This window comes from Scardinius erythrophthalmus (assembly GCF_964197995.2).
Source record: "Scardinius erythrophthalmus genome assembly, chromosome: 24".
NCBI lineage: Eukaryota > Metazoa > Chordata > Actinopteri > Cypriniformes > Leuciscidae > Scardinius > Scardinius erythrophthalmus.
The window spans coordinates 14,656,730-14,683,707 of NC_138244.1; the positions used below are offsets into that span (position 1 = coordinate 14,656,730).

Consider the following 26,978-nt stretch of genomic DNA (forward strand, 5'->3'; position numbering starts at 1 on the left):
CCAGTCGAGTGAGGTTCACTCACAAAGCGCTTACTAGCTGGCCTCCGTTACACTCACCCCTCTAAACCTCACTCTCAACCGGGTCACAGCACCAAATGTAATCGGTCCTACTTGACCTGTTCCAAGCGGGATTCGAAACGGGTTCTCCTGCGTGGGAGGGGGGCGGACTAACAAGGACGCTAAAGACCGCAGCCTCTAGTGTCAGTTGCTACAGTGCCTCTTGAGGCCAGGGGAGTGAGGTTTACATGCACAGCTCTTACTAGCCTACGTCCGTTACACTCACCCTCCTAAACCTCACTTCCATCCGGGTCACGACACCAGTGTAACCCCTCCGGTCCTACTCGCCCCGCTCCGAGCGGGAACCGGCGTCTCGGCATAGGAGGCGGGCGTATTAACAAGGACGCTAAAGACCGCAATCTCTATAGCGTCAGTCGCTAGTACGCCTCTTGTGGCCAGGGGAGTGAGGTTTACATGCACAGCTCTTAATAGTTGGCCTCTGTTACATACACATATTTTGATGTGTTGACCAACATACCAAAGCAGATGTGAAGTAGGCCTACTTAATTGTAATTAAGTGTAGTGTTATTTGATATTACATTTAGGTACTAAATTGCAACTTCATCACCAACTGACCGCTTAAACACCTGGATTAATACACATTCCCATTTTTTAAACCCACAATATCTGCAACATGAGACCAGATTTTTAGATTGGTTAAAAAGTTGGAACAGCTGATCTACTTACTATCTTCATCCTAACTCCAGTTTGTCATTCCGAACTGATCGTTCCCCTCCCCCAGCCACGCCTCTAAATTAGAGATCAAGCCAAATGTCTTTCCTGATCCAGGCCCTGCCCTCCTGTATCACCTCAGTGCCGCAATGACGGCTGATGATGTCAAACCCTGCCCACACATGGAGTCGAGTGTGTGCCTGTGCAGCCGGCCATATGGCGTAAATGATACTAAACGCACAAGGCATGTATGCTTTAACTTTGACGACCATTCACGTGCACAACTGCTCGCTGTCATAGGATTACATTGAAGACAAACACTCGAGCGAACACATACATGCACACACACACACACACACACACACACACACACACACATAGCAGGATTACCAACACAGTTCCACACAGACATAGCAAGATTACAGAGACACATACAACCCCCTCTTCTTCCCCAACACAGGATACAGACTGCTGGATTAGAGACACAGATTCACATAGAGGGAAATTGCAATACAGTGCATGTTAAAAACTCTGTTGAGAATAACACATAAACACATATAACAAGACATATAACATATAAACATATAAACACGCTCTAATAAGATCGTATTTATACACCTAAATATGTTAAATACACATCCGTATCTGATCCAGATGTTGATTTTAAGTACAAAATGGCCATTTTGGTCATTTGAGTGACAGATGCAACACTTAAAATAAGGGCCAACGTGATTCTGAAAGACAAGGGCTTGAGGTTTAATTGGCACCGTTGGATCGATCAGGCTCTGTTGGAGTGCTCACATTGAGATATTGAATAGCATCCTTGCACAAACAGAACGTAGAAGTCACAAACACACCATCAACCTTACACACTTCATGTGCACAAGCGCAGGCACAAACACCGTCACAGAATAACCTCACTAATCTTCTCTCAATGGTTTAAAGCCGCTGAAGAAGCTTAATAATTTAAGAGGAAAACAGCATCAGTGCTTTTAAGGACATATGCACAGAGATTAGCCCCCTTGCACCACGCAGAACAACAAAGGACACCCTTTCACATGACTAAACTGATGATGCAAAATGCATTTTGTTATCAATACGATAAAGTAGAGTGGGCAATATATCGATGTAACAGAGTTTTGCTCGTTCTACTTCTGTATGATGTTCAATATCTGCCAGAAATGAATCGACTGCTTTTTATACATGTGTCCATGTCATTGTGTACTTAGACCGGCGTGCAACAAGTCAGTCAGCATAGAAAATTAAAGAAGGAGAAGAACAAGCAGTAAGTCATTGATCTGTTCGTGCACGTATACTTTTGAGAATCCTACGTTTAGCTGATCTTGATAAATGCTCATTGTCACTCATGTAAACACAACAGTTTTTCTTCCGCAATCACACGTCTGCGCTTTGTTTCCCGGCTGACCGAAAAAAAACGCGACACTCGCGCCCCCCGGAAATCCGATAAAATTCAACCAATCAGATGACGACTTCGACATTCCTGAAGTGTTTCCAGTTAAGTGTACCATATGCATCAGTCTGACGTCTGAGGCTGAGACTATTGTGTACTTAAAGTCCCCCTGTGGTGAAAATCAAGCTTTTAATGTTGTTTATATGTCTATGTGGTGTTTTGAATATGCTTTAAGACAAACCATGTGCAAATGCATAAGTCACACCATTTCTGAGTATTTTCTCCTTAAAACTGCAGTGAACCGAAAATTGCGGTTTGAAATCGCTGGTGTTTCTGACGTCACAAACTACCATATAACCAATCACGTCAATGTGTGATTGTCAACGAGTGGATCTCTGAGCTGGTGCGAGAGAGTGGAGGTGGGGCTAATTTGCATATTCATAGAACTGCATGTACTAAATAAGGAAACAGTGTAGAGTTACATTCAAGCTATTTTAAGGCATGAAGACATTGAAGGAAAAAACACTTAAATATGTAATTTTGGTGATCAAAGATGAGTTTTAAGGGATAAAATTGTTGATTAGGAGGGCTTTATGAAAAATTTGATGTGTATGTTCTTTGTTTATGTCATCTTGTTCTGTCGTTTATGAAAGGCTGTTTTGATCAAATTACGGTATTCTGTTTGTGCCAAAAACAAAATCTGTTGGGGTGCTTTTACACAAGCACTTTTGGTCTGCACTCGGGTGCGAATGACGTCGGAATTCGGTTTGTTTGGATGATATGAACACTGCTTTCCGAACTCAGGTGCACAACTGCGAACCATACCCGAGTCCACATAAAAAGGTTGGGGGTGAACGTGATTTCACCAAGCAGAACATGTTCCTTGATCAACATTACAATCAACCAGTCAAATTGAGGGATATGCTTACAGTTTAGGCTTAAAACAAGGGTTAGTGGCTTTTACATCATTCTTATTAACCTATCATTTCCTTCTGATTTTAGGGATAAGTTATGGGCAGGGTTAAATTGCAGACTGTTTTTGGACAGGAATGTTGTTCCAGGATCAACAAAAGATGTTGATCCAGGAACATGTCTAATGACTTTACTTGGCAAAATCACGGTGACCGGCAAGGGGTAGGGGTGAGCAATCGACCGCGGATTCAGACCAGGCAAATGAACCATGTGTGAAAGCACCCTAAAACTATAAACATTATGACAGAGCATAAAGATGAAACATAAAGACTATAGGCCAATTCACACTGCACCACCAGACGCCGACAGACGGCAACAGACACTTCGTCTGGTTTTGTTGGATCAGTATGTTAGCCCTGTCTGAGTCTGTTGGCATCTGTCTGTGCTTGTTTTCTCGGGCTGAACATGGTGAATAGGCGCTTGTCGGGTTGTAGAATGTCAGTACAGGTTTAACAATATAGACATAGACAAATGCATTGTACAAAGCAATCAAACTGTCTTTTGTTTTTTTTTGGCACAAATGGTATGCCATACTTGCACACTTTCCTGTCTTTTAAATGCATCTGGAAGTTTTATGCATCAGCTGCTTGGCAGATCTAAGCATTAACTGGGCCACATCTCTTGTCCAATTAGTTGATGAATTGTATGTTGACACTCCATCCTGACAGGACTTGTTGACTGTTTCTTCATTAGGGAAGGAAGTCCCTCTCTATTATTAATAGTTTAGCAGAGGCTTGTAAAGGTCAAATGCATTGGTTGAGATTTCAAACATGCTACATGAAGATCTGGATAGGATAATAGCAGCTGTTCATTTATATAAAGAGCACTGTACTTATTTTATAAGTAAATCTGATGTGGAGATGTTTATAACCCATTATTATTATATTAATTATAACCCAGCTCACGTTGTGCCTTCGTGTAGAGTGATACAATGTTTTTTCACTGGGCAAAGGGCATATACCTTTCATAGACCCAACTATTATTTAAACTTTTACATTTTAATCTTGTGGAATTTGTGGAAAGATGTATTTTTTCATATACTTCATATCCATATTCATAAAACAGCGTCCATCTGCTTATATTGGGATATCTCATTTCTCACCTTCGCCATTGGGTGGAAATGTGTTGCTTGGTTATGTTTTCTATCATGGGACAAAAGTTGTCTTCCTCCAGGTGGCGCATGGCTGAAAACCGCAACCTCCACGAGTACATTAATAAAAATCTCAGGACGTTATTATTGGATACATTTGTTCACTAAAAAGTATAATTGGTTAAATTATCATCAATAGCCTATGTTAAAACGTAGCATGCAAAACTGACCCACGAAAAATTATTTTTAAAATCCTCATCTTCACAAACGACTTTGATTGGTCAATTCTGTTCATCGCTGAGAAAAGTAAAAGTTGTCACATGATTGTATTGTCCAGCGGTGCCTGTTATTTTTCTCAGCGCAGTTCGGCATAGACAAATTACAGTTGTTTGTGAATACCGTATGATAAGAATTTAAACCTAAATAATGACACTAAAATAGTCTTTTAATTGAAAATAAACAGAGAGGAGCTAAAAATTATAATTTATACATATTAGAGACCATAGAGACAACCTCCGGTCCACTAAGCCACGCCCCATTTAATGTTAATTCCTTTCTTTGGTCTTTAGGTTGGTCTATTCTAGCCAGTAGCCATAGAAAGAGCTCGTTAGTGCGTTTGAGTTTAATGATTTAAGCACACGTAGTAATTCTGTTTAGGTCAAACTAGATTTTGCATTTCGACACGTAGTTCTATAAGCATTCCAAAGACGCATATTCGCTCCTTCAATATAAGGGCACTTAGTAGGCAGCCTATCCAGGATGTGCTCGTACGGCGCCATTTTCCCTGGGAGGGAATGTTAACAGAAGCACACTGCCAACGTGCACTATTAAGGGCCCTAGAAATCTGTTTTACGAAGTGATATAAAATATGGATTCAGCGTCGACCAGCTCTAAACACATCTATAAAAGTAAGTCGTCCGTTTTTGCGCGAAACTAATAAGTAATGTGAGCATTAAGCTAACTAACTGGCTGTTTTATTTGCACTAGTGTCTACTGAGGATATCACAAAACTGATACAGCTGCGGTCGAGCAACTCAGCGCTTTTTGACGGGAGGAAAAATTCGTCAAAAACAGCCTGGAGGTGCGATTTGTAACCTTAGAATTTGAACTGATCTCTCATAACATGTATTCTGATTAAAAGTTATTATATTGTTAATTGTTCCCCCCTAGTGCAATACTCAGAGAAATGGGGCTTGATGAAAAGATGACAACTGAGCAGATTGCCAAAAAGTGGGAAAACCTGAAGGCAAGATATAAGGTTGGTCTCACTGCCAATTGTGTTTTTCAAATGCCAACATATTCAACAGTTTAATGAATTTACCAATTCATTACAAGGATGCAAAATATCCTCCCACCGGCGTGGAGAAGAACCCCACCTGCTGGAAATGGTTCAATCTTATGGACGATGCTCTGAGTGAAGAGTTTGAAGAAAAGATCAGCCAGCAAGTGATCACGTCAGAAGCTGAAAATGATAATGCACCTCATCCGAGTAAGAAGTTACGCCAGATCAAAGTCGGAGGGGAAATATTGGAATTTCTGGAAGAGGAAGGAACTTCCGTGAACGTGCCAGCAGCCACCAAAACACATCTGGTTAAGCAGGGAATACAAAAAGGCAAACAGACAGCAGAGAGCTATTCATTGGACATGATGAGAACCAAACTTCAAAGAGATAGACAGCTTCTAGAGAAAGAGCTCGGAGGCCTGGACAGAGAAAAAGCCCTTCTGGAGCGGGAAAGGGCCCTTGCAGATCGGGAAAGAGCGGCTCTTCACCGGGACAGAGCCCAGGTAGAGAAGGACAAAGCTGCGGTTAAAAGAGACAAGGCGTCATTGGAACAGGACAGAGCCCGACTGCAGAAAGACAGAGAGGCATTGGCCTGGGACAGAGCGGCCCTTGAAAGAGACAGAAGGTCGGCGGATTTCACAAATCACGTAAAAAGCAGTTCAGGATGCAATGGACTGGACTGTCCTCATGAAAAGAACCGAGAAAAATTAATAATCTTACTTGAAAGAGTGATTGAAAAAATGTGAAGCAACTCTGAGAATGAGGCAAACCTCAGGGAAAATACTGTGAGATAATGGGATATCTGAACACTCCTTAAGGATTGGGTTGTTGTCTTGGCAGTCTGAAGAGACATTAAAACACCTTATTTTTGACTATATTAAAATTATTACAATTATTTTTTGTAATTTTCACTCCTAAATCAATTGACTTGACTTGTCTTGACTTGACTGGAGTTCACTTACCACATACATTGGCAGGGTGCACAAGGGCCCCTAAACTAAAATGTTTTTGAGATTTGTTAAATTATTTGTGAGTGCCGACTAAGAAACACAGAATGTGATGCTTTATTTCTGAGATAATGTAATATAATAGTGTCTGTCAGTAAAGTATACCGTTTGTGCCATAAAATAAAGGTCAAAACCCAAGATTGGCGGTCCACTGTGTTTTCATTCAGATGCGCAAGGGAGAATTGAGTATAGTTTACCAGGGTGTTAGTTTTGTAGCTTACCTGGTAAATTTAGATTTTATTGTTTATTACTTTAGTGATAAAAGTTTGTTAAAAAGTATAAAAAGCTGTTTAATGACAGGTTCCATCTCAGTCACAAATGGTCAATGTTTTTTCAATGAGCGGTAAGGTGTTCAACAATAAACCTACACTAAAAAATATACACTTAAGTGTAACAACTAGGCCTGGTCTCAGTTTTTAAGTGTAATTTTCACTCAAATGTTAACAAAACATGAAATAAATAAATATATATATATATTATTATGATGATGAATTTGTACATTTTAATGCCTTCCAAAGACAGTAATACATGGTTAAATGACTCACTGAGTGATAATTCAAATAGTAACAATGTGTTCGTCAGGAGTTGATTAGATATGCAGTGTTGTAATGTAAAAAAATAATAAAAAATTGTGATTTAAAAAAAAAAAATTCTGTGATCAAATGCTTTGGGTCTCAGTGTGCAATTCCACAAACCTTGAAGACCTTTTGAATGTGTATAAGCAGTAGACTTTCTTTTAGAATAGGAAAATGAAAAAGATAAAAGAAAAGTAGGAGGGTGAATCAATGAATTATGAATAATTGACTGCCATTGTGAGAATAACGTAATCATGTAATCAATAGAAAATTAACTGTAGTCTAATTATATGTATAAATTTAGGCTATAACAAGTAGGCTTACTTTTTGGAATCAGATACATAATCCAGATTACATGTAATCATTTACCCAGTGACTTTTGATCAGCATTATTTTAGTGTTTACAGTTTTGAATAATCTTTTGAACTAACTTTTATTTTTATATTTTCAGTTTTCATGTTAATTTAAATAATAATAATAATAATAATAATAATAATAATAATAATTAGCTTTTCAGTTTTTTAATTTTTGATTAGCTTTCAGTTTTTTTTCCAGCTATTTTATATTTCCAGTGATTTTAGTTCTTCATCTTAAACTTATTTCGGTTACTTGCCAGGAAAACATTTCTAATATTCCTTTAGTTAAAGTTTTTAATAATATTTATAATTATAATATGTCTGTTGTATTTTATTTGAGCTTTGAATTTATTAGCTTTAAAAATTATTTAGCGTTTTTTTTTTTTTTTTTTGTGATTTAGACTCAATTTAATTTCTCATAAAACGTGTAGATTTACGATCTATAACTGAATATGAAATGGAATTTCATTCCGCTGTTTTGCTCCTGACAGCTAGAGGGCAATAATCTGACATCATTCGTGTGGAAACGGGAAAATCTGTGAAGAAGTGCTGTCTGCAACAGACGCACAAACGGTTGATGAAGAAGTGAAATAAATCCATAATATTCATGATATTACGTTATATCTCATTAGAGGAGTTTGGCCACCTCTCTCACTTTAAGAAATGGCGCAACCATCTCAACAGTGTGAGTGTCATTCTGTAAAGCTGCACTGAGTCGGCACGCATGCAAAACTTTCGCACATTTCTTTAACTCTCTTTTATGAGTTCATGGATTTAAAACCAGTTTAATGTACATGACATGCGCAGTTGCATTAGCTTAATAAATAATGATTTATTACTATTATTTCAGACTGTCAGTTATCAGTGTTTATAATGTGGTTTGACTGGGCTGTTTGTTTTGTATATTAAATCACATGTACAAACCTACAGTGAATTCATATTGTCCTGTTTGTTTGCATTGCGGTTCTGTTTCAGGGTCTCACAAGGACACAGAGACACTGATCAGGTGGCGCATGGCCCATGGCTATTTATTCTCAGGCTGGAGAAACACATGCAGAAATGGCTGGGAGTATGTATTCATTGTGATTCATTTTGCATCTGTAGTACATGTTGTTTGTATACTCATTTTCTATGCTTATTGTTTGTTGTTGCAATTGTTTTACAATATAGGGGTTTTCACATTTTTCTTACCAGGGACCCTCATTTATGGTAACCCCCTTTTAAAATTTTAGGACACATACTTCATCTATTATAATTACCCATATATATTGTGTAATATTAACAATAAAAATATTGATTATATTAATTATTGGCTGTATTATATATAAATTATTTATTATTTATTTACGTATGTATTTGTTACTACTCACTTTAGATTAGTTAGATTTCAATTTAATGTTAAATTAAATACATTTAATATTTTTAGCAGTTTTCACAATAAATATAGTTACAAAGCAGATGTACAGAGAATATTTTCTTACAGCACCAAACAAGCCAGATTAAGGTCACAATGGCAAAAGAGATCTCATTAGAAATAAACAGCACAAGTAATGGTTCAAATATAATATATTTTTAGAAATTATTCTTAAATAATTAAATAAAAAAATATAAATAAAATTATAAATATAATAATTGTGTTAAACGTTTAATTATTCCCTTATGTAAACATTAATAGTAAAAACATTTTTTTTTTTATTAAATATCTCAAATTTTTCATAGACATTAGTGTCACCCAAACAATTTTAAAAACCCCAGTCTTAATCTATATTCAATTGCAAAAGAGAAACTGACAAAGAGAGTTTTCTGTTTGTAGGATGTTCATTCAAGAGACTAAATCAAACCTGGATGGAAATATTACTTCTCAAAGAGCAAAACGAAAGTGGGAAAACTTAAAATGCAAATACAAGGTAAGATGGATGCATAGGGTCTATCTTATATTATTAAAATTATTTACTTGTATAGCTGCACACCACTCATACTTTATTTTCTTCTTTATTTTCTTCTAGTTAAAATTAAATATATTTACATGCAATTGTCCTAGTGTAGTTTTCTCTACGCTTTTTGCCTAGGTTTTAAAAGCTCTTGCGAAGGATGTCGAAACGGTTAAACCTGAATCCTGGCGGTGGTTCAGACTCATGGAAAAGGCGGTAGATGGCGATCCCACTGACGTCGACCCTCCTAAACCGACCTTACTGACCAACCTGGCGGATGAGACCGAATGTGCGGCCCAGCCCTGCAAGAAGATGTATCAGGTAGAAATGGGGAGTGATATTTTAGAATTACTGACTCATTCGGTCATCGAGGTCAATACTCAAGCGACGGTAGCCGATGATGGACCCTCATCAGATACAGCAGAAAGCGTGAAAGAGAGACCGATGGAAAAAAGCCCCCCAGAGACTCATGACGAGCTACACTTGGAAAGATCCAAACTCAGAAGAGAGCGACGGCTTCTGGAGAAGGAGCACGCGGACCTGGACCGAGAGCGAGTGCTGTTGGAGCGCGAGAGAGCTGTCGCAGACAGAGAGAAAACGGCATTGGAGAGAGACAGAGCGCAGTTGGAAAAGGACCGAGCTGCAGTTGACAGGGAAAGAGCGTCTCTGGAACAGGACAGAGCGAGACTGGAGCGGGACAGAGCGGCCCTTGAAAGAGACAGAGAGACTTTAACCGCCATGGCTCTTGAGACAGGACACACTGAACCGCACTCCCCATATGCCGAGGACAGAAAAAGATTAATATTTTTGTTCGAGAAACTAATCGAGAGATTTTGAAATCATTCTGAAGCACTTAAAAGCATCAATGTTGCTCATTCTGTAGGTATTTAAAATAATACATTATTTAATGTAAAGTGTGTCAGGTTATGTTGCCCCTTTTAGACACATTTAGAGGAAATGTGTTCTCAGCTGTGTTCAGAGCTGTGAAGTTCTAGTTCATTGCAGTTCAGTACAATACATAATGGATAATTCTAAGTTTATTCCCCCTATTTTCAGGTTCTTGGATGCTTTGATTAAAGTTATTGTTTCAGTTTTTGAGCTGAATCATTCATATTTATTTAGTGCCACAAAATCTAGTCCTGGTTTCACAGACAGGGTTTAGATTAAGCCAGGATTAGGCCTTGGTTCAATTAGAACATTTAAGTAGCTTTTATAAACGTGGCTTAGAAAACACATTACTGCTGTGCCTTTTGAGACAAAACAATGGCACTGACATGTTTTAAGATCTGTCAATGCAAGTTGCTTTCAGTTGAGACCGCTCAAACATGCATTTTTGTCTCGGACTAGTTCTAAGCCTTGTCTGTGAAACCGGGCACTAGACTAGAAGAGCTGTGTCCCATTTTGAAGGCTGCATATGTCTTTGAGGATTTCTCATTTCAGAAAAGTAACCATTATAAAGCTGACAGTTATTCTTCATGGAGCATAAATGACTCTAATATCATTCTTGCTTTGGAATGTAATGGTTACTTTTCTGAAATGAGGCAGCTTCAATGATGTATGTATGTGACCTCAGGAGGAGGATGCAGCCTTCGAAATGAGAAATATTTTTTTATGGAGATAGTAAGTAGAATATGTTTTCCTATTGTTTTGTTCGTAGAGAGATAACTCATTTCGAGCACTGAAATGACAGCTTTAAATTGAGATTAAAGGAGGGCTCGCATTTACCGATGTTTAATTTTAGCTGTGAAAATCCAGTAATTTTAATAGAAATCCACGCAAACTGGAATTACACTCAAGGCTGGAATATTTCCCCATTGCAGATTTTGTAACATGGATTTGCTGTGTTGACCAACAGAAAGCTGCTTGGTTTGAATTAGAATTTTTTTGTTACTGTAAAATCTGCAAATCATTTACTGAAACTGCATGGCAGGTTTGCATTAAACAACACATGCAAAAGACAAAACAAAACATATTTTTATTAGATTTTGCAATTCAGCTTTTGTGGTAACTGTTTCCTCATTCAGGTCTCGGCAATAATAGCATAGCTTAAATATACAGCACAGCGACTGTCTTTCAATACTTTACTCATTGTGGAATCTAAGTCTATTAAACTATTAAAAAAAGACTTTAAGAAAACAATTATTTTCCAAGTGTGATAGTTGAAAAATAAGCACATGAAACACGCTAATACAATGGCTATACGAATCAACTAGTTCCCATAAAACAATGGCCCAAACCACAGTATATTTGCATTCTGTTCTTCCCTTATTTTTTCCCTAACTCAAGGTCGGTTCAAGTCCTTTCTGTAAAACTAAATTCTGCTTATGGTTTACTATTGTTATCCGTGGAGCCCCCTCCCAAAACCACAGACAATATTAAACCTATAAAAGGTTCATAGTATGCATTTGACACTGAATTGCCAGGACTTATTGTCTGACCAAACTTTCTAATTAAAACTAGTTCTCATTAAAACACATTTGCAGCTAAAAGAAAGCGCTTTTAAATTGTTTTAGGATCAATCAGTGAGATTTATATCATTTCAGTCATGGACAGCTCACCAGAAATATTGGATTTTGATTCTTCAGATGAAAATGGGTAAGGAATTCTTTTTTATTCTGCACTTAAACTTACAAAGCAGGCTTTAAACTTTCTACAGTGTAACTGTCAAATGTGCGTTTTTAAGTCCCGAGAACAGTGGAATATTTCTGCAGCAGTGGGACGCACAGGTTCGGCCCTACATTGAGATGATCGACTTCATGAGGCGGATTGGCATTGAGAGGGAACTTGCACTGCCGTCCATTGCAGTGGTGGGAGACCAGAGCTCAGGGAAAAGCTCTGTTCTAGAGGCGCTGTCAGGAGTCGCTCTGCCTCGTGGGAGTGGTATGTTGTACACCTACAGTATATATCTTATTTACATTCTTCAGCTTAAGTTAGGAGGCATCTGTATATTCTGATGGTCCATTCAGGTATTGTCACTCGCTGTCCACTGGAGCTTAAACTCAGGAAACTGAGTATTGGGAGCGACTGGACTGCCATAATCTCTTACAATGATGTGCGAGAGACCTTTCATGATCCCGCACAAGTTGAAAGTTACGTCAGAAGGGGTGAGGTTATATATCAAGCTATTATCATTTATAAATAATCATTATAATATTAGCTTAATATATAATGAATGAATGTTGAGTAAGTATGTAGTATTTGTCTTTAACAGCACAAAATATGCTTGCTGGAGATGGGGTAGGAATCTGCGATGATCTCATCAGTTTAGAGATCACATCACCTGATGTTTGTGACCTCACGCTGATCGATCTACCTGGTATAACAAGAGTACCCGTTAAAGGGCAACCGGAAGACATTGGAGACCAGGTGATACGAAAATTGTTGCACTTCATTTTACAGTATGTGCACTTAAATTTACTTACAGCGTATTTACCTAAGAAGTACTGGGTAATATAAGGTAATAATATGTGTTAAGTTTAGGGGTAGGTTCAGGGTTAGTACCTAGTTATTACTCCGTTATTACTAGAATAAGTCCTGTTCCCCGTGTACTTACTATGTACTTATTACAATAAGTTTAAAGTTTGTACTAATTACAATAACTGGGTATAACTAGGTACTAACCCCTGTAGTATACCCAGTATTTTCTTGGTACAGTGTAAGTACATGCAAGTACACGTATTATAAAATAAGGTGCATCCAAAAATGAGAAAAAAAAATCGTAAATTAAAACCTGCAATATGATGATGTTACATGCATACTACAGTTTTAAATGTTTCAGGTCTTCATTGTCTTATAAATTAGCCTTTGATTAACTGCAGATTCGACGCCTGATAATGAAATTCATTGGAAAAAAAGAAACCATTAATTTGGTTGTTGTTCCCTGCAATGTTGACGTCGCAACCACAGAAGCACTTAGAATGGCTCAGGGTGTTGATCCTGATGGCTCAAGGACTTTAGGTATTATTACACATCTTAGTACTTAGATTAGAAAATTAGTTTTGCTTGATATAACACATAATATTACAGCATGGCAATTTCATTCATGTCTGTTCAACACTTTTTATTGCTTCAGCAATATTGACAAAGCCAGACCTGATAGATAAAGGAGCAGAAGCTGACGTCTTACAAGTACTGCAGGGTAAAGTGGTTCCTCTCAAAAAGGGCTACACCATTGTCCGATGTAGAGGCCAGAGTGACATCAATGAAAACGTTTCTCTGGCTGAAGCCACAAGACAGGAAAAGGAGTTCTTCTCAAATAACATGCACTTCAGGTATTACGTTGCATTTAACCTGATAGATATTCTTTAGTTATCTGTTATTTTATGTAATGTTCAAAGCCACTTAAGAGTCTTTTATTCTGTTGCCACCAGTTATCTTCTTGAAGAGCAGAGAGCCACAATATCCTGCCTGGCCACCAGACTCACTAACGAGCTGGTCGGACATATCAAGGCATGTCTAAACATTGCTAAATATTCTAAAACTTACTCTAAACACTAAAGTTATGAGTTATTCCTTATTTTACAGGCTTCACTTCCATCTCTAAGAGATCAAATCCACATCAACTTGTCTGCAGTGAGATTTGAGCTCAAGAGTTATGATGAAGGTCCTCCTTTAGAACCTGAGCGCATGGGGCCTTATCTCAGCAAGGTACAGTAAGTGCAAGCATTAGCTGTTACTTGTAATGTCCAATTTCTGAGCAATCCTGGCTGAAATGAACTTCTGTTTCTCTGCATGTGTAGAAAATCTTGGAGTTCAGTGACCAGATAAGTGAGATGTGTAGAACAGGAGAATCAGACAATGGGAACCTCTACTCGCTCCTTCGACCAGTGTTCAAGCAATGGGAATGTCATCTGAGTAACTCCAAAGCATTGTGTACGTCATACGTCATTGTGACTTAACATTGTTGAGAACCATTTTTTCTTCAGTTTTTTTTTAGTCTTGGTATGATTTAGCACGATTTGGATATTCTGTCTCCACCCATTAGGCCCAAATTACATTCGCTCCTCCTCGCTGGACATAGCGAGTGATACAGTGAAAAGAACAAAGTGCTGCTGCTCAACCAATCAAATTTGAGGAGCTAACATACAAAACTTTCACCGTTGACCTTTAATCTTATAATTTGTGGTAACTATCCTAAGTTTATTTTATTTTAGTCAGAGAATCTGTAAAAGAGATGACAGAAAAATATGACGAGGCCCATCGTGGGAGAGAACTGGTGACCTTCAGTGACTACTGTGTGTATGAATCAATGGTAAAGAAACATGTTGGAGATCTTAAACAACCAGCATTGGATACTATGAGGCTCATCCGAGGTAGCTGAACTTTAACTGGCTTTTTTTTTTTTAAACGTCATATATGGATTAAATTATTTATAATAACAGTTCTCATTTAAATATAACCTTAGGTATTGTGCAAAAGGAGTTCAGGGTTGTGTGTGAGCTGTGTTTCCCAAACTTCCCTCATCTGAGACACATAATACTGGTGTGTTAAAATTACACTTGTTGATCACATTAAATCATCTTAAAAGACAATAAAAGTCTTAAACATAACATATCTGATTTTCCCTCAGAACCATATTGACGAAATTCACTCAAAGCAAGAAAGCAAGGTGGATAAGAGGATCCATGAGTACATTAGCATGGAGAAGCTTGTGTACACACAGGATCCCATTTTTACCCAGAAAATTGTAGACTTCAAGTTTGTGGAAATGAGACAGCAGTATGAGTCCATTTGTTTGGATACGGGAGAGAACGCAACCTCACCCAACAACTGTGCTGTGTTTGACACCAGGAGCCTGACACCTGATAAACTGATCATCTACTACGAGGTGTAAATCAGTTTCTGACTTCAGTATTAGCTGCTCGTGATCTTTAATATTTGGTTTTGATTGCACTGAAAAACTCCCACACGGTCTCTCAATCAAACAGATTGTGTATCAGCGGCTGGCCGACTACATTCCCATGGTGATCCTGCTGTTCATACTGAAGGAAGCTGCCGTGATGCTGCGGGCTCACGCGATGGACCTGCGGGATGGAGCGGATGTTGTGAAGCTGCTCACGGAGGACACAGAGGCTGGTCGGAAGAGAGCAGACTTACACCAACGCATGGAGCGGCTGCGTCTGGCACAAGAACAAATCAGTATACATCTCTGAGACACAAGTTTTCTCTGGTAAAGAGCTGTCCTAATGGACCAGCCACTAAAAATTAAACAGGCTATTTTATGGTCAGAAGCAAAGGAAAGATGATGATCAACATATAATCTTCTTACAAAGAGGCCAGTGTTTCTGGGGTTTAATGAACATTGATTTTTTTTAATGTATTTGATCAGATTGAAACTGTTTAAGCTCCAAAAATAGATATGTATCTGAAATAATAAACCCTCATCAAGATAAATGACTATGTGGTTAACTGTATAACATTTGTAAATGATAAACCATCAGTGATAGTTTGCTTACCTACTGTAATAAAGATCATGTATACTCATGTATATAACATACCGACATGTATACTTCAATTTTAAAATACAAATTATCTTACAAATAATAGGCCTTCATTCAAATAAAATGTCATAAGTTTTCTCAGATATTTTGAACACACAGAAATCAATTTCTTATACAACAGTGCAACATCACCTTGCATTATTTTATTGTGAGAAAAATCACACTAAAAGAAAGACAAAAAAGTTTTTTTTAATTTTTTCATTGATTAAAATTACTCACGTTTGATTGGCTTATACAGTGATTATTTTATATATACAGTGGCTTATAGATCATTTTATTAATGAATCCTGTCAAGTGAAATTAAATAAAAGACAACTCTGATCAATCCAATTCAAGAACAAATCCCTGAGTCGGAATTGCCTGCTCGCTCAACTGATTCACTGAAAAGAAATGTGAACTTCCTGCTCAGGATGACCTGGGGCCTGTACCATGAAGGTAGCTGAACAAACTCGGGGTTACAGGATAAGTTTTGAGTTGACAAAACCAAACCGATGCGATCAGGCTTTATTGGTACCATGATGCAGCTCATCAACTTTCTCTGTCAACTCAGGCTTTGATCCTCAAGCTATGATTACTCCACGCGCGCGTGCACATTAAAGAGTGACGTCGACACTGTCGCGGGTCGCGATTTTTCCGCGGAGGAGCAAGAGATAATCATTCATAATTACGATGAATTTAAATATGTATTTCAAGCTCGAAACAATACGGTTTCTGCGGCCAAAGCAAGAGAAGACTGTTGGAGAAAGATTGCTTATTGTTAATGTGTAAGTTAAACAAATACGTTCTATATTTATGTAAAATTATGTATGTATGTGGAGCCTATAGCCTACGTGTAATATAGCCTATAGCCTATTTTTATAATATATAAAAATGTGCATGTACCGGTACTAAGAAAAATTAATATTCATTGATTTTTAGATGCAACCCCAACTCCAAATGTTCTTGGCAGCAGATAAAGACAAAATATAAAAATATAATTCAAAGTGGTGAGTATTTACCACAACCTTTTATTACTTTTGTTAACATTTTATCACAAACACTTGTTTGTAGAAAACAGAAATAAATAATTAAATTCAGAAAACCAGAATACACTGGTGGAGGAGTTGGCTCTGAGTAGGCAATAAGGGACGGCCGATTATGGATGGGATTACAGGTGCTGTACAATCTGACCCTGGTGCTGGCTCCTCTAAGCAAGTGACACTGGGTATGTGTGCAATACATTACTACTTTTTTAAGTTGTAAATATGGCTGACTGTATGTTCTGCAGTAGAGGGAAATACAGTGTACCTGTTGAAGCCAGCACACATACACAGTCTCCCACACAGAGGTCAGTATGCAGCAGCAGACAGAACACAAAACATAACCTGCTTTACAACAGTTATGCTTTACATTGGCCTATTTTTATTTATTAGGGTGGAGGAAATGAAGACACTCTGTCTGTGTGTTCTCAGCTGTTGCTGATGTGAATGCACTGGGCTTTTTATTGTGGCAAACATTTGAATGTGTGGCATAAAAAAGGGACTGGCCCTTACACATCTCTTTTATTGTAGGATTTTTCACAACCTGCCCCAGAAACTGAGGCCTCTACCTCAATTGGCTTCAGACAAAATCAAACAGCTGGATAAAACTGATCTCAGTATGTATATAGTTGTGTATATATTTGTGTATATAGTTGTGTGTATATATATATATATATATATATATATATATATATTAGAACTTATTTAACCAAGTAACACTTTAGTATGAATATTTATTAATGCAACTTTCTCTTGCTCTCTTTCTCCCTCCCATCCCACAAAACCAATAAAACAGTTTGAGACATATCTGCAGTTTCAATGTGCTTTTATTAAGTGTAATATTGTATGGTGATTGCATCTACATCTGCACCAGCTGGGTGGTCAAGTGTGATCGGGTCAGTTTCATCGGGGAGAAGCTGGTTTTGAGGTGTTTCTCGCTCCGTTTTACTGGTGGCTATATTGTGCAGAATGGCACATGCAGCCACTATCTGTGATGCCCGCTCTGGTGACTCTTAAGCGCCGAACAGTGTGCCTTTAGGAGGCCAAAGGTCATCTCTATCTTTACTCTGGTTTTACTGAGGGCCACACTGAAGCGGTGCCGTGGCCCTGTCTGAGGGTCATGATAGGGGGTTATTGGGTAGGTTTTTCTAGCTCCGTTCAAATTAACAGTGTTTTGTATTGTACCAAATTTAATTTGCTTTCCTCAAAGTGCTGACACAACACAGAATCATGGAACATTCGTGAGACAAGCACTGGAGCCAGGCCATTTGGCATCCAAACTTGATCATATGTTCATGACCACAAGTCGTCTGCAGATGAAATGTTTAGTAGATCATTGTTATATCTGTTAATGTTACTATTAATTTAAAGATTCATCTCACAGAAAATAATCATCTCACATATTCACATGATCTCTACCTGAACATTATGGCTGTGATAGGACTTCCTATTAACATAATCTGCCTCATGTTCCCCTAGAGCAGTGGAGATTGGAGCAATAGACTGCATACATGTTGCAATGACTTGGGAATCCTATCATAAGATTAACAGAAGAATAATAAAAAAAAGATTCAAAATAAGTCTTAACATGTATTATATTGTATAGTACACTTGTGAAATTTGCTTAAAAAAAGTGTTCATGTGATGTCACCCTATCAATATATCTTACTGGCAATTTTATAAAAGCCCTCTTTTATGGACATGGTCGATAAATGTCCGGGGAACACTAATGAAACTTTTCATGTACTCCTGCAGAGCGAGGACCACCTTGCGAATGGTTTGACAAACCGTGTTTTCCCCTATAGCTTCTGTGCGTCACCCACCGTGCAAGAATGTAGCACTACCACTTGCAAAAAAAAAAAAAAAAAAAAAACGCAACGCAATACCATTTGCGGTACAGTAAGTGCATGAATTCGACGTGTTAAATTCTTTATGTGCGGCTCAAGAAGTTCGCAAAGATAAGAAATTCCTTCCGCGGAAAACCTGTATCTTTCATACAAGTAGCCTAACTATCAGTTAAGGCAAGGGGATTTTGTCTAGCTAAAAACTCTTTCTCTACGAAGTGCTCGTCAAACAATTTGCGCTGAGATGTCCACCGGATTTGGAAGAAAAGGTGAAGTCATTGCAACAGAAACTTGGAATAAGTTACATCACCTATATGTTTCTTTGCTCTCAGCTGATTGGTCAAACTTCAGTCTGAGATCTTGAATCCAGAACATAACCTGCACCGGAGCAGGTTAGCCGTGCAGCGTAAGATACCATGGCAACGAACACCGATTAAAGCCGAGCTACTTTCATAGTACCTAAAACCCAGGGTTGGCGGAAACTAAGCTGAAACATAGCTGGCTAGCCACCTAATCCAGCTTCATGGTACATGCCCCTGATAATGCATGTTTCAAATCACAACATGGAAGGCACATAGCCTGAGGTAGAGACTGTTGTAAAATATAACACATCTATTACAGCCATGATGTAGCCATGGTTAGCATATTTTGTGATGCAGGACTAACCTACAACCCTAAAAAACACACAGTGTGGATAAAACACAATGTTTGTTTATTTGGTTACACTTTTTTTAAGGTGTGCTTGTTAATGTCACGTGAGGTTGCAGGAAGGCAGACGGAGACAAGGATATATTTCCAACACAAATGTTTAATGCTAAATGATAACAGAACAGGAAGCAACACACACTATACACAACGGAGATCGGACAAAGACTGACTGAACAGACGGAACTTAAATGCAAACAAAGATGACACTGATTAACGGAACAAAGGTGATACAGATGAACTGATAATGACAGTGAAGATGATACGTGACGTGACGATAGGCAGACAAGTGCAAATGAGAACAAACTAAACCAAACACCACTGTGACAGTTACAGTGTAATTATACATTTAAGTACCGAGTATAATTATCAACTACATTATACACTCACCTAAAGGATTATTAGGAACACCTGTTCAATTTCTCATTAATGCAATTATATAATCAACCAATCACATGGCAGTTGCTTCAATGCATTAGGGGTGTGGTCCTGGTCAAGACAATCTCCTGAACTCCAAACTGAATGTCAGAATGGGAAAGAAAGGTGATTTAAGCAATTTTGAGCGTGGCATGGTTGTTGGTGCCAGACGGGCCGGTCTGAGTATTTCACAATCTGCTCAGTTACTGGGATTTTCACGCACAACCATTTCTAGGGTTTACAAAGAATGGTGTGAAAAGGGAAAAACATCCAGTATGCGGCAGTCCTGTGGGCGAAAATGCCTTGTTGATGCTAGAGGGTCAGAGGAGAATGGGCTGACTGATTCAAGCTGATAGAAGAGCAACTTTGACTGAAATAACCACTCGATACAACCGAGGTATGCAGCAAAGCATTTGTGAAACCACAACACGCACAACCTTGAGGCGGATGGTGGGGTCTTCTACAACAGCAGAAGACCCCACCGGGTACCACTCATCTCCACTACAAATAGGAAAAAGAGGCTACAATTTGCACGAGCTCACCAAAATTGGACAGTTGAAGACTGGAAAAATGTTGCCTGGTCTGATGAGTCTCGATTTCTGTTGAGACATTCAGATGGTAGAGTCAGAATTTGGCGTAAACAGAATGAGAACATGGATCCATCATGCCTTGTTACCACTGTGCAGGCTGGTGGTGGTGGTGTAATGGTGTGGGGGATGTTTTCTTGGCACACTTTAGGCCCCTTAGTGCCAACTGGGCATCGTTTAAATGCCACGGCCTACCTGAGCATTGTTTCTGACCATGTCCATCCCTTTATGACCACCATGTACCCATCCTCTGATGGCTACTTCCAGCAGGATAATGCACCATGTCACAAAGCTCGAATCATTTCAAATTAGTTTCTTGAACATGACAATGAGTTCACTGTACTAAAATGGCCCCCACAGTCACCAGATCTCAACCCAATAGAGCATCTTTGGGATGTGGTGGATCGGGAGCTTCGTGCCCTGGATGTGCATCTCACAAATCTCCATCAACTGCAAGATGCTATCCTATCAATATGGGCCAACATTTCTAAAGAATGCTTTCAGCACCTTGTTGAATCAATGCCACGTAGAATTAAGGCAGTTCTGAAGGCGAAAGGGGGTCAAACACAGTATTAGTATGGTGTTCCTTATAATCCTTTAGGTGAGTGTAGGTTTAGGGTTTGGATGAGGGTTTGGTTCAGTTAAATAAATTCTTACCATTTTTTCCAGACTTTGGTCATCCATTCAAGTGAATCATTGTGTTGTTGTGTTGACAACCAGTGTTGGGGAAAGTTATTTTTTTAAAAAAGTAATGTATTACAATATTGCGTTACTCCCTAAAAAAGTAACTAATTGCGTTACTTAGTAACCTTTTATGGAAAGTAATGCGTTACATTACTTTTGTGTTACTTTCTCTCACCAGGGCTGGGCTTGCTTGTTTGTTTTTAATAATAAAAAAAGTTCTATTCTTTGGCAAATGTAAAGGCCCTTTCACACCAAAAGTAAAATGAATAAGCCTCAGGCTGAAGGAAATGCAAATTCACGCCTGTACAGTAGAGGGTGCAGCACAAACAAACCTTTCAGCTGTGCTTTCATTTTGGATCGAAGAATAGTATGCAGGAGAACAGCAATAAAATAATAAAATAATAAAAAAATAAACATAATGAGATGTTTATCTAAAGTCATTTTAGCTTATTAGTATAGGTTGAAGTGGATCATCGAAATTCAGCAGCAAAAGGCATTGGTTAATAAAGTGAGATTATATTAAAGTATATTTGTGTAATTTAATATATTTAATTATTGTAGGTTTGCGTAATATTGTGAGATTTTATTTCACAGTTTTTATAAAATTTGAGTAATTCTGAATCTGTTTGTTTTTTTTTGCAAGTGAGATGAGTAAATGCCTGCTCACATTTAGTGTAAAACTACAATAACAATCATTTTTACACAGCGCACACAACACCTCTGCACTTACACATTTTTCTAAGTTGTCAGTCAGAAAAACAGTAACTTGCATACTCAGATATTTTATTGTAAATTTAAAAGTAATGCATTACTTTTCTAGTTACTTGTAATCTGACTACGTAACTCAAGTTACTTGTAATGCGTCTCCCCTAACATTATATATGATTGGAAATAGCTGTCTGGATGCAATAACAATATTTTAATCCCTGAAATGTTTCTATGGCAACAAAGAGTGAGGAGGAATGCATAAACTGATTTGACTAGTATTAAAAGTTGGTCATACAATTCTGGTCATAACTTTTTAAAGTCAGTTGCATAAAAAAATTATATTGGTCAGATTAAGACTGATTTAAGAAAGTATTGCTTTTTAATAAATAAACTCAACATCAATTAAAGAGGAACATTGACATTTAACAACAGCAATAACAGCCAAAACAGTGGCATCCTGCCACCATACACGATAGGCCATCTCTGTTCACTTTCTACGTATGAGGCAACATATAGACAGGGTTGCCAATAAAACAAACTGCTATCATTGCACATGGTGTGCAAAACAAAGAGGACCATCAGAGTCCCACCTTTCATGGGGTCTTAATCCGCTTCCAAATGAACTCTGGTGGGGTTCGACTGAAATATGAATGCAACACGGACCAAAGACATTATGATTGATTAATAACAGGACGTGATGTCACATTATGCAACCCTGAAAAGGACAGAATGCTCAAGCATATACCTGGTTTCTCTGGTGTTGCCCATTACAGATCATATCATAAGCGCCATCTCCTTGTAGCAGATCTTCATTTGTGTGTAATTCATGGTTCTTTTTTGACTCCTATACACATTTTATAAGCTCTTCGTGAGTTCTCAACTGGTAAAAATAAACCATCACATGTACGCACAAAAAATCAGCACATTTAGCCCAACACACAGGATTATTTTTGTCACAAAATGTACAACGTAAGAGCTGTTTTTTTTTTTTTTGGGACTAAATGTATAATTTTCTTTTTTGATCATGGATCAAAAGATCCAAGCAAAATACATAACACATCCAAGACACAGTTTTAACATAGTTGCATTATGCAACTGGCCCCTGATCCTGCCCTGCAGGCACATCAGGTACACCCACACATAGGGTGGATTGCCCTAATGTGGGACATTTTTTGCTTTTCAGACTTTTGTAGAATATTACGACGTGAAGACAATACATTAAATCCACATCCAATACCTTTTTGGAATCCTCAGGGGGTTTTCTAATCAAATCAAAAGAGAAAATTCAGATAACCCATTCATAAGAGAAATTATAGACATATTAGTGCTCTTATTGAAAGTCGTCTGAGAAAATCTGCAGCTTCCTAATGTGGGACAGTTGTGTCCCCCAATGTGGGACACTGAAAAATCTATGATAAAAGACCAAAAATCACATTGATATATGTAGAATAGTAAAATCTTATTTTATTTTAGATTCACTGGAGAGTAGATTTAGGGACATTCCCTGCCCTGGCCAACAGTCTCAGCTGAGGGACCCCACCATCCTCAACAATCTGCCTATAGTCCTCTATGGCTCCTCTCATCCTGTCCTGCCTCCACTGATTAAGTTTCTTTCTCTTATCCTTTACCTGTTTCTGCATCTCTTTCTGCATCTGACAATCTGTCCCTGTCTTTCTCACCTTTGCCATTGTGATCTGAAATACATTTCATTGAATTAATCAGATGCATAAAATAAAGTGGAATGGCTTTATTGGTTTTCTGTGCTCAGATTCAGAGCTATTTTTCATGTTAAGTCAACTACCTTTTACACACACACCACACACACCACACACACCACACACACCACACACACCACACACACACACACACACACACACACACACACACAAAAAAGAGCCTTCAAACCGCCCCCCAAGAATAAAAAAATTCACATGACTGTAAAAATCTGCATTAACAGTATTGTAATATTGCATTACAAGACTAAAACCATGTAAATAACCATGTTTGTCCCACAAACCATGCCCCACCACACATTTTTGACTCATTTAAGTACTGTCCCACATTAGGCTGATCATGCTGTCCCGGATTTGGAAACCACATTTCCTAATGTGGGACACTATAGGAAATTTGATAAAAATATACAATATATAGTTTATACACACAAAGTTAAACTATTTTTTGATGGACAAACATTTCATAAGCATATAAGGCTAAAAAGTAGCAGGATTGCTTTGTTTAAAATGTATTTAACTCCTTAATATCAAATTTGTTAAAACTCTGTCACTGGCCTTTGGATGGTCTTCACACAAGATGCCTCCTGTTTGATGATTGCTCCACCCTCAAATATTATTGGACATTTGATAGGTCATGTGATTTTGATCACATGACACCACAGCTTTGTCTTACCCATAGCTTCACTGTCATTCATTTATTTATGGGGGACCTACAAACACTAGACCTTAGGTGTCCCACATTAGGCAGTGTCCCACATTAGGGCAATCCACCCTACACACAAATGCATTGTGATGTGGCAAGAGAGGACTCAAAAGCGAAAGTGACAATCACAGTTCTTTAATAGAAGCAGAAGTCTGACCACAGGCAATCTGTGAAGCAGGGTAGGGCAGGGCCTCAGGGGCCTGTACCATGAAGGTAGCTGAACAAACTCGGGGTTACAGGATTAGTTTTGAGTTGACAAAACCAAACCGATGCAATCAGGCTTTATTGGTACCATGATGCAGCTCATCAACTTTTCTCTGTCAACTCAGGCTTTGATCCTCAAGCTATGATTACTCCACGCGCGCGTGCACATAAAAGAGTGACGTCGACACTGAACAATCAATCGCGGGTAGAGCGAGAGCGATATATTTTTCCGCGGAGGAGCAATAGATAATCATTCATAATTACGATGAATTTAAATATGTATTTTAAGCTCGAAACAATACGGTCGCGACTTCCAAAGCAAGAGAAGACTGTTGGAGAAAGATTGCTGATTGTTAATGTGCAATTTAAACAAATACGTTCTACATTTACGTAAAATTATGTATATGTATGTGTAGCCTATACGTGTAATATAGCCTATTTTTATAATAGCCTATATAAAAATGTGCATGTACTAAGAAAGATTAATAGCCTATTCATTGATTTTTAGATGCAACCCAACTCCAAATGTTCTTGGCAGCAGATAAAGACAAAATATAAAAATATAATTCAAAGTGGTATTTACCACAACCTTTTATTATTTTTGTGAACATTTTATCACAAACACTTGTTTGCAGCAAACAGAAATAAAGAGTTAAATTCAGAAAACCAGAATACACTGGCAGTTAGGGTGAGATAACCAGTTGGCTCTGAGTAGGCAATAAACGAAGGACAATTATGGATGGGATTACAGGTGCTAATCTGACCCTGGTGCTGGTTCCTCTAAGCAAGTAACACTGGGTACGTGTGCAATACATTAAGTTTTAAATATGGCTGACTGTATGTTCTGCAGTAGAGGGAAATACAGTGTCCCTGTTGAAGCCAGCACACAGTCTCCCACAGTTATGCTTTACATTGGCCTATTTTTATTTATTAGGTTGGAGAAAATGAAGACACTCTGTGTGTTCTCAGAAAGTTGCTGATGTGAATGCACTGGGCTTTTTATTATGACAAACATTTGAATGTGTGGCATAAAAAAGGGACTGGCCCTTACACATCTCTTTTATTGTAGGATTTTTCACAACCTGACCCAGAAACTGAGGCCTCTATGGCTTCAGAAGAAATGTGTAAGGGCCAATGATTTAAAACCCTTGACATAAATTACAGTCAGTCCTGTGTTTGTAGGAAGTCAAGGAACTTTTTGTGATTTGATGAGCCTTCAGAAAACTTGTAAAGATCATGTTTGTGGTGGAATTATGTTTCAGGTGGAAACAGACTCAGTCAGGGCCCTGTACAAAAGGAGTCTTGAACTAGACTGCACACTAAAGGAGACTTGAACTAGACTGTTCACTAAAGGAGCTGGACTGTGAGCTGAGGAGGCTCCAAAAAAAAAAAAACACTTTAGTATGAATATTTATTAATGCAACTTTCTCTTGCTCTCTTTCTCCCTCTAATCCCACAAAACAGTCTGAGACCTATCTGCAGTTTCAATGTGCTTTTATTAAGTGTAATATTGTATGGTGATTGCATCTACATCTGCACCAGCTGGGTGGTCCGCTCTGGTGACTCTGAAGCGCTGAACACAGTTGAAACGTGCCTTTAGGAGGCCAAAGGTCATCTCTATCTTCACTCTGGTTTTACTGAGGGCCACACTGAAGCGGTGCTGTAGTAGCCTATGGAGCGAAATATGTGCCATAATTTAACAAACAAATCCAGCATTTTGCAAACAAACTCAATCTACTTTGCAAAGGAAAACTCGACTCGCAAACAAACTCGATCCGCTTTGCAAAGGAAATCTCGACTCGCAAACAAACAGAAAGCAATGTGCAAGCACAAAGGTCACAAATGCGTGCAGGCAGATTTTCTCACAAATGCGTGCAGGCAGATTTTCTCACAAATGCGTCCTGGCAGATTTTCTCACAAATGCGTCCAGGCAGATTTTCTCACAAATGCAGTTGAGCAACTTCCTCCTCTAAAACAGTAGATGGCGCTAAACTATAGGCTAATTTAGCGCTTGTCTCCCAGGAGAAGCTCTGATTTGAAACTTGCCTTTGCCTACACAGCAAAAACTCCAGTGTTAAATTAACACTCCTGGGAGTGTATATGAGTCCACTCTCAAAAGTGTAAAGTGTTAAAATATGAGTGTTAAATGAACACTCAAGAGTGTTAAAGTTAATGAGATAATTAAGTGATTAATTTAGTGATGGTTGAGCATTATTGAAGACACCTGATGATAACAAGCAGAATCTCTGAAGGAGAAAATCACTAATTGTAAGTTACCGTTATGGTGATCAGTGTTTGCTTTAGTTGGGCTTTTAGACCATTATATATTTACTTTAGATTTTGTTTGTCTGCTGTTATTGATTTATAACAGTCAGATGAACAAAGAAAAATGTGATCACATGTTGGTTATGTTTTGACAATCATTTTGTGATCCGTAAAACAAAACTTATTGAGATGGCTTAGCTTGTTAATTACAGCAGCTCTGTGATTCTACATTATGATTTTCAGTATTTATCATGTA

At 38.2% G+C, this 26,978-nt stretch overlaps 3 protein-coding genes across 4 annotated transcripts; all 3 read left to right on the forward strand.

Annotated features, from left to right (window-relative positions):
- Window positions 1-4,774: 4,774 nt before the first annotated feature.
- LOC308684711 (uncharacterized protein) lies at window positions 4,775-6,907 on the forward strand. Of its 2 annotated transcripts, none has more exons than XM_081355966.1 (4): window positions 4,775-5,110; window positions 5,190-5,283; window positions 5,373-5,460; window positions 5,538-6,907. In XM_081355966.1, the coding sequence occupies exons 1-4, from the start codon at window positions 5,071-5,073 to the stop codon at window positions 6,228-6,230; spliced, it is 915 nt and encodes a 304-aa protein (XP_081212092.1). In that variant the 5' UTR covers window positions 4,775-5,070; the 3' UTR covers window positions 6,231-6,907. The 2 variants fall into 2 exon arrangements, with proteins under 2 accessions (XP_081212092.1, XP_081212093.1); XM_081355967.1 differs by having other exon boundaries at window positions 4,778-5,110; window positions 5,571-6,621.
- Window positions 6,908-7,930: 1,023 nt separating this feature from the next.
- On the forward strand, window positions 7,931-11,599 carry LOC308685233 (uncharacterized protein). Its single transcript, XM_081356900.1, has 4 exons — window positions 7,931-8,107; window positions 8,398-8,491; window positions 9,236-9,329; window positions 9,492-11,599. The coding sequence occupies exons 1-4, from the start codon at window positions 8,086-8,088 to the stop codon at window positions 10,188-10,190; spliced, it is 909 nt and encodes a 302-aa protein (XP_081213026.1). The 5' UTR covers window positions 7,931-8,085; the 3' UTR covers window positions 10,191-11,599.
- A 78-nt stretch (window positions 11,600-11,677) lies between these two features.
- Window positions 11,678-15,937, forward strand: mxh (myxovirus (influenza virus) resistance H). The gene is made up of 13 exons (XM_081356898.1): window positions 11,678-11,948; window positions 12,037-12,233; window positions 12,320-12,457; window positions 12,565-12,719; window positions 13,172-13,310; window positions 13,426-13,624; window positions 13,724-13,802; window positions 13,878-14,000; window positions 14,093-14,225; window positions 14,507-14,665; window positions 14,758-14,834; window positions 14,923-15,180; window positions 15,281-15,937. The coding sequence occupies exons 1-13, from the start codon at window positions 11,899-11,901 to the stop codon at window positions 15,503-15,505; spliced, it is 1,932 nt and encodes a 643-aa protein (XP_081213024.1). The 5' UTR covers window positions 11,678-11,898; the 3' UTR covers window positions 15,506-15,937.
- The last annotated feature ends 11,041 nt before the right edge of the window (window positions 15,938-26,978 follow it).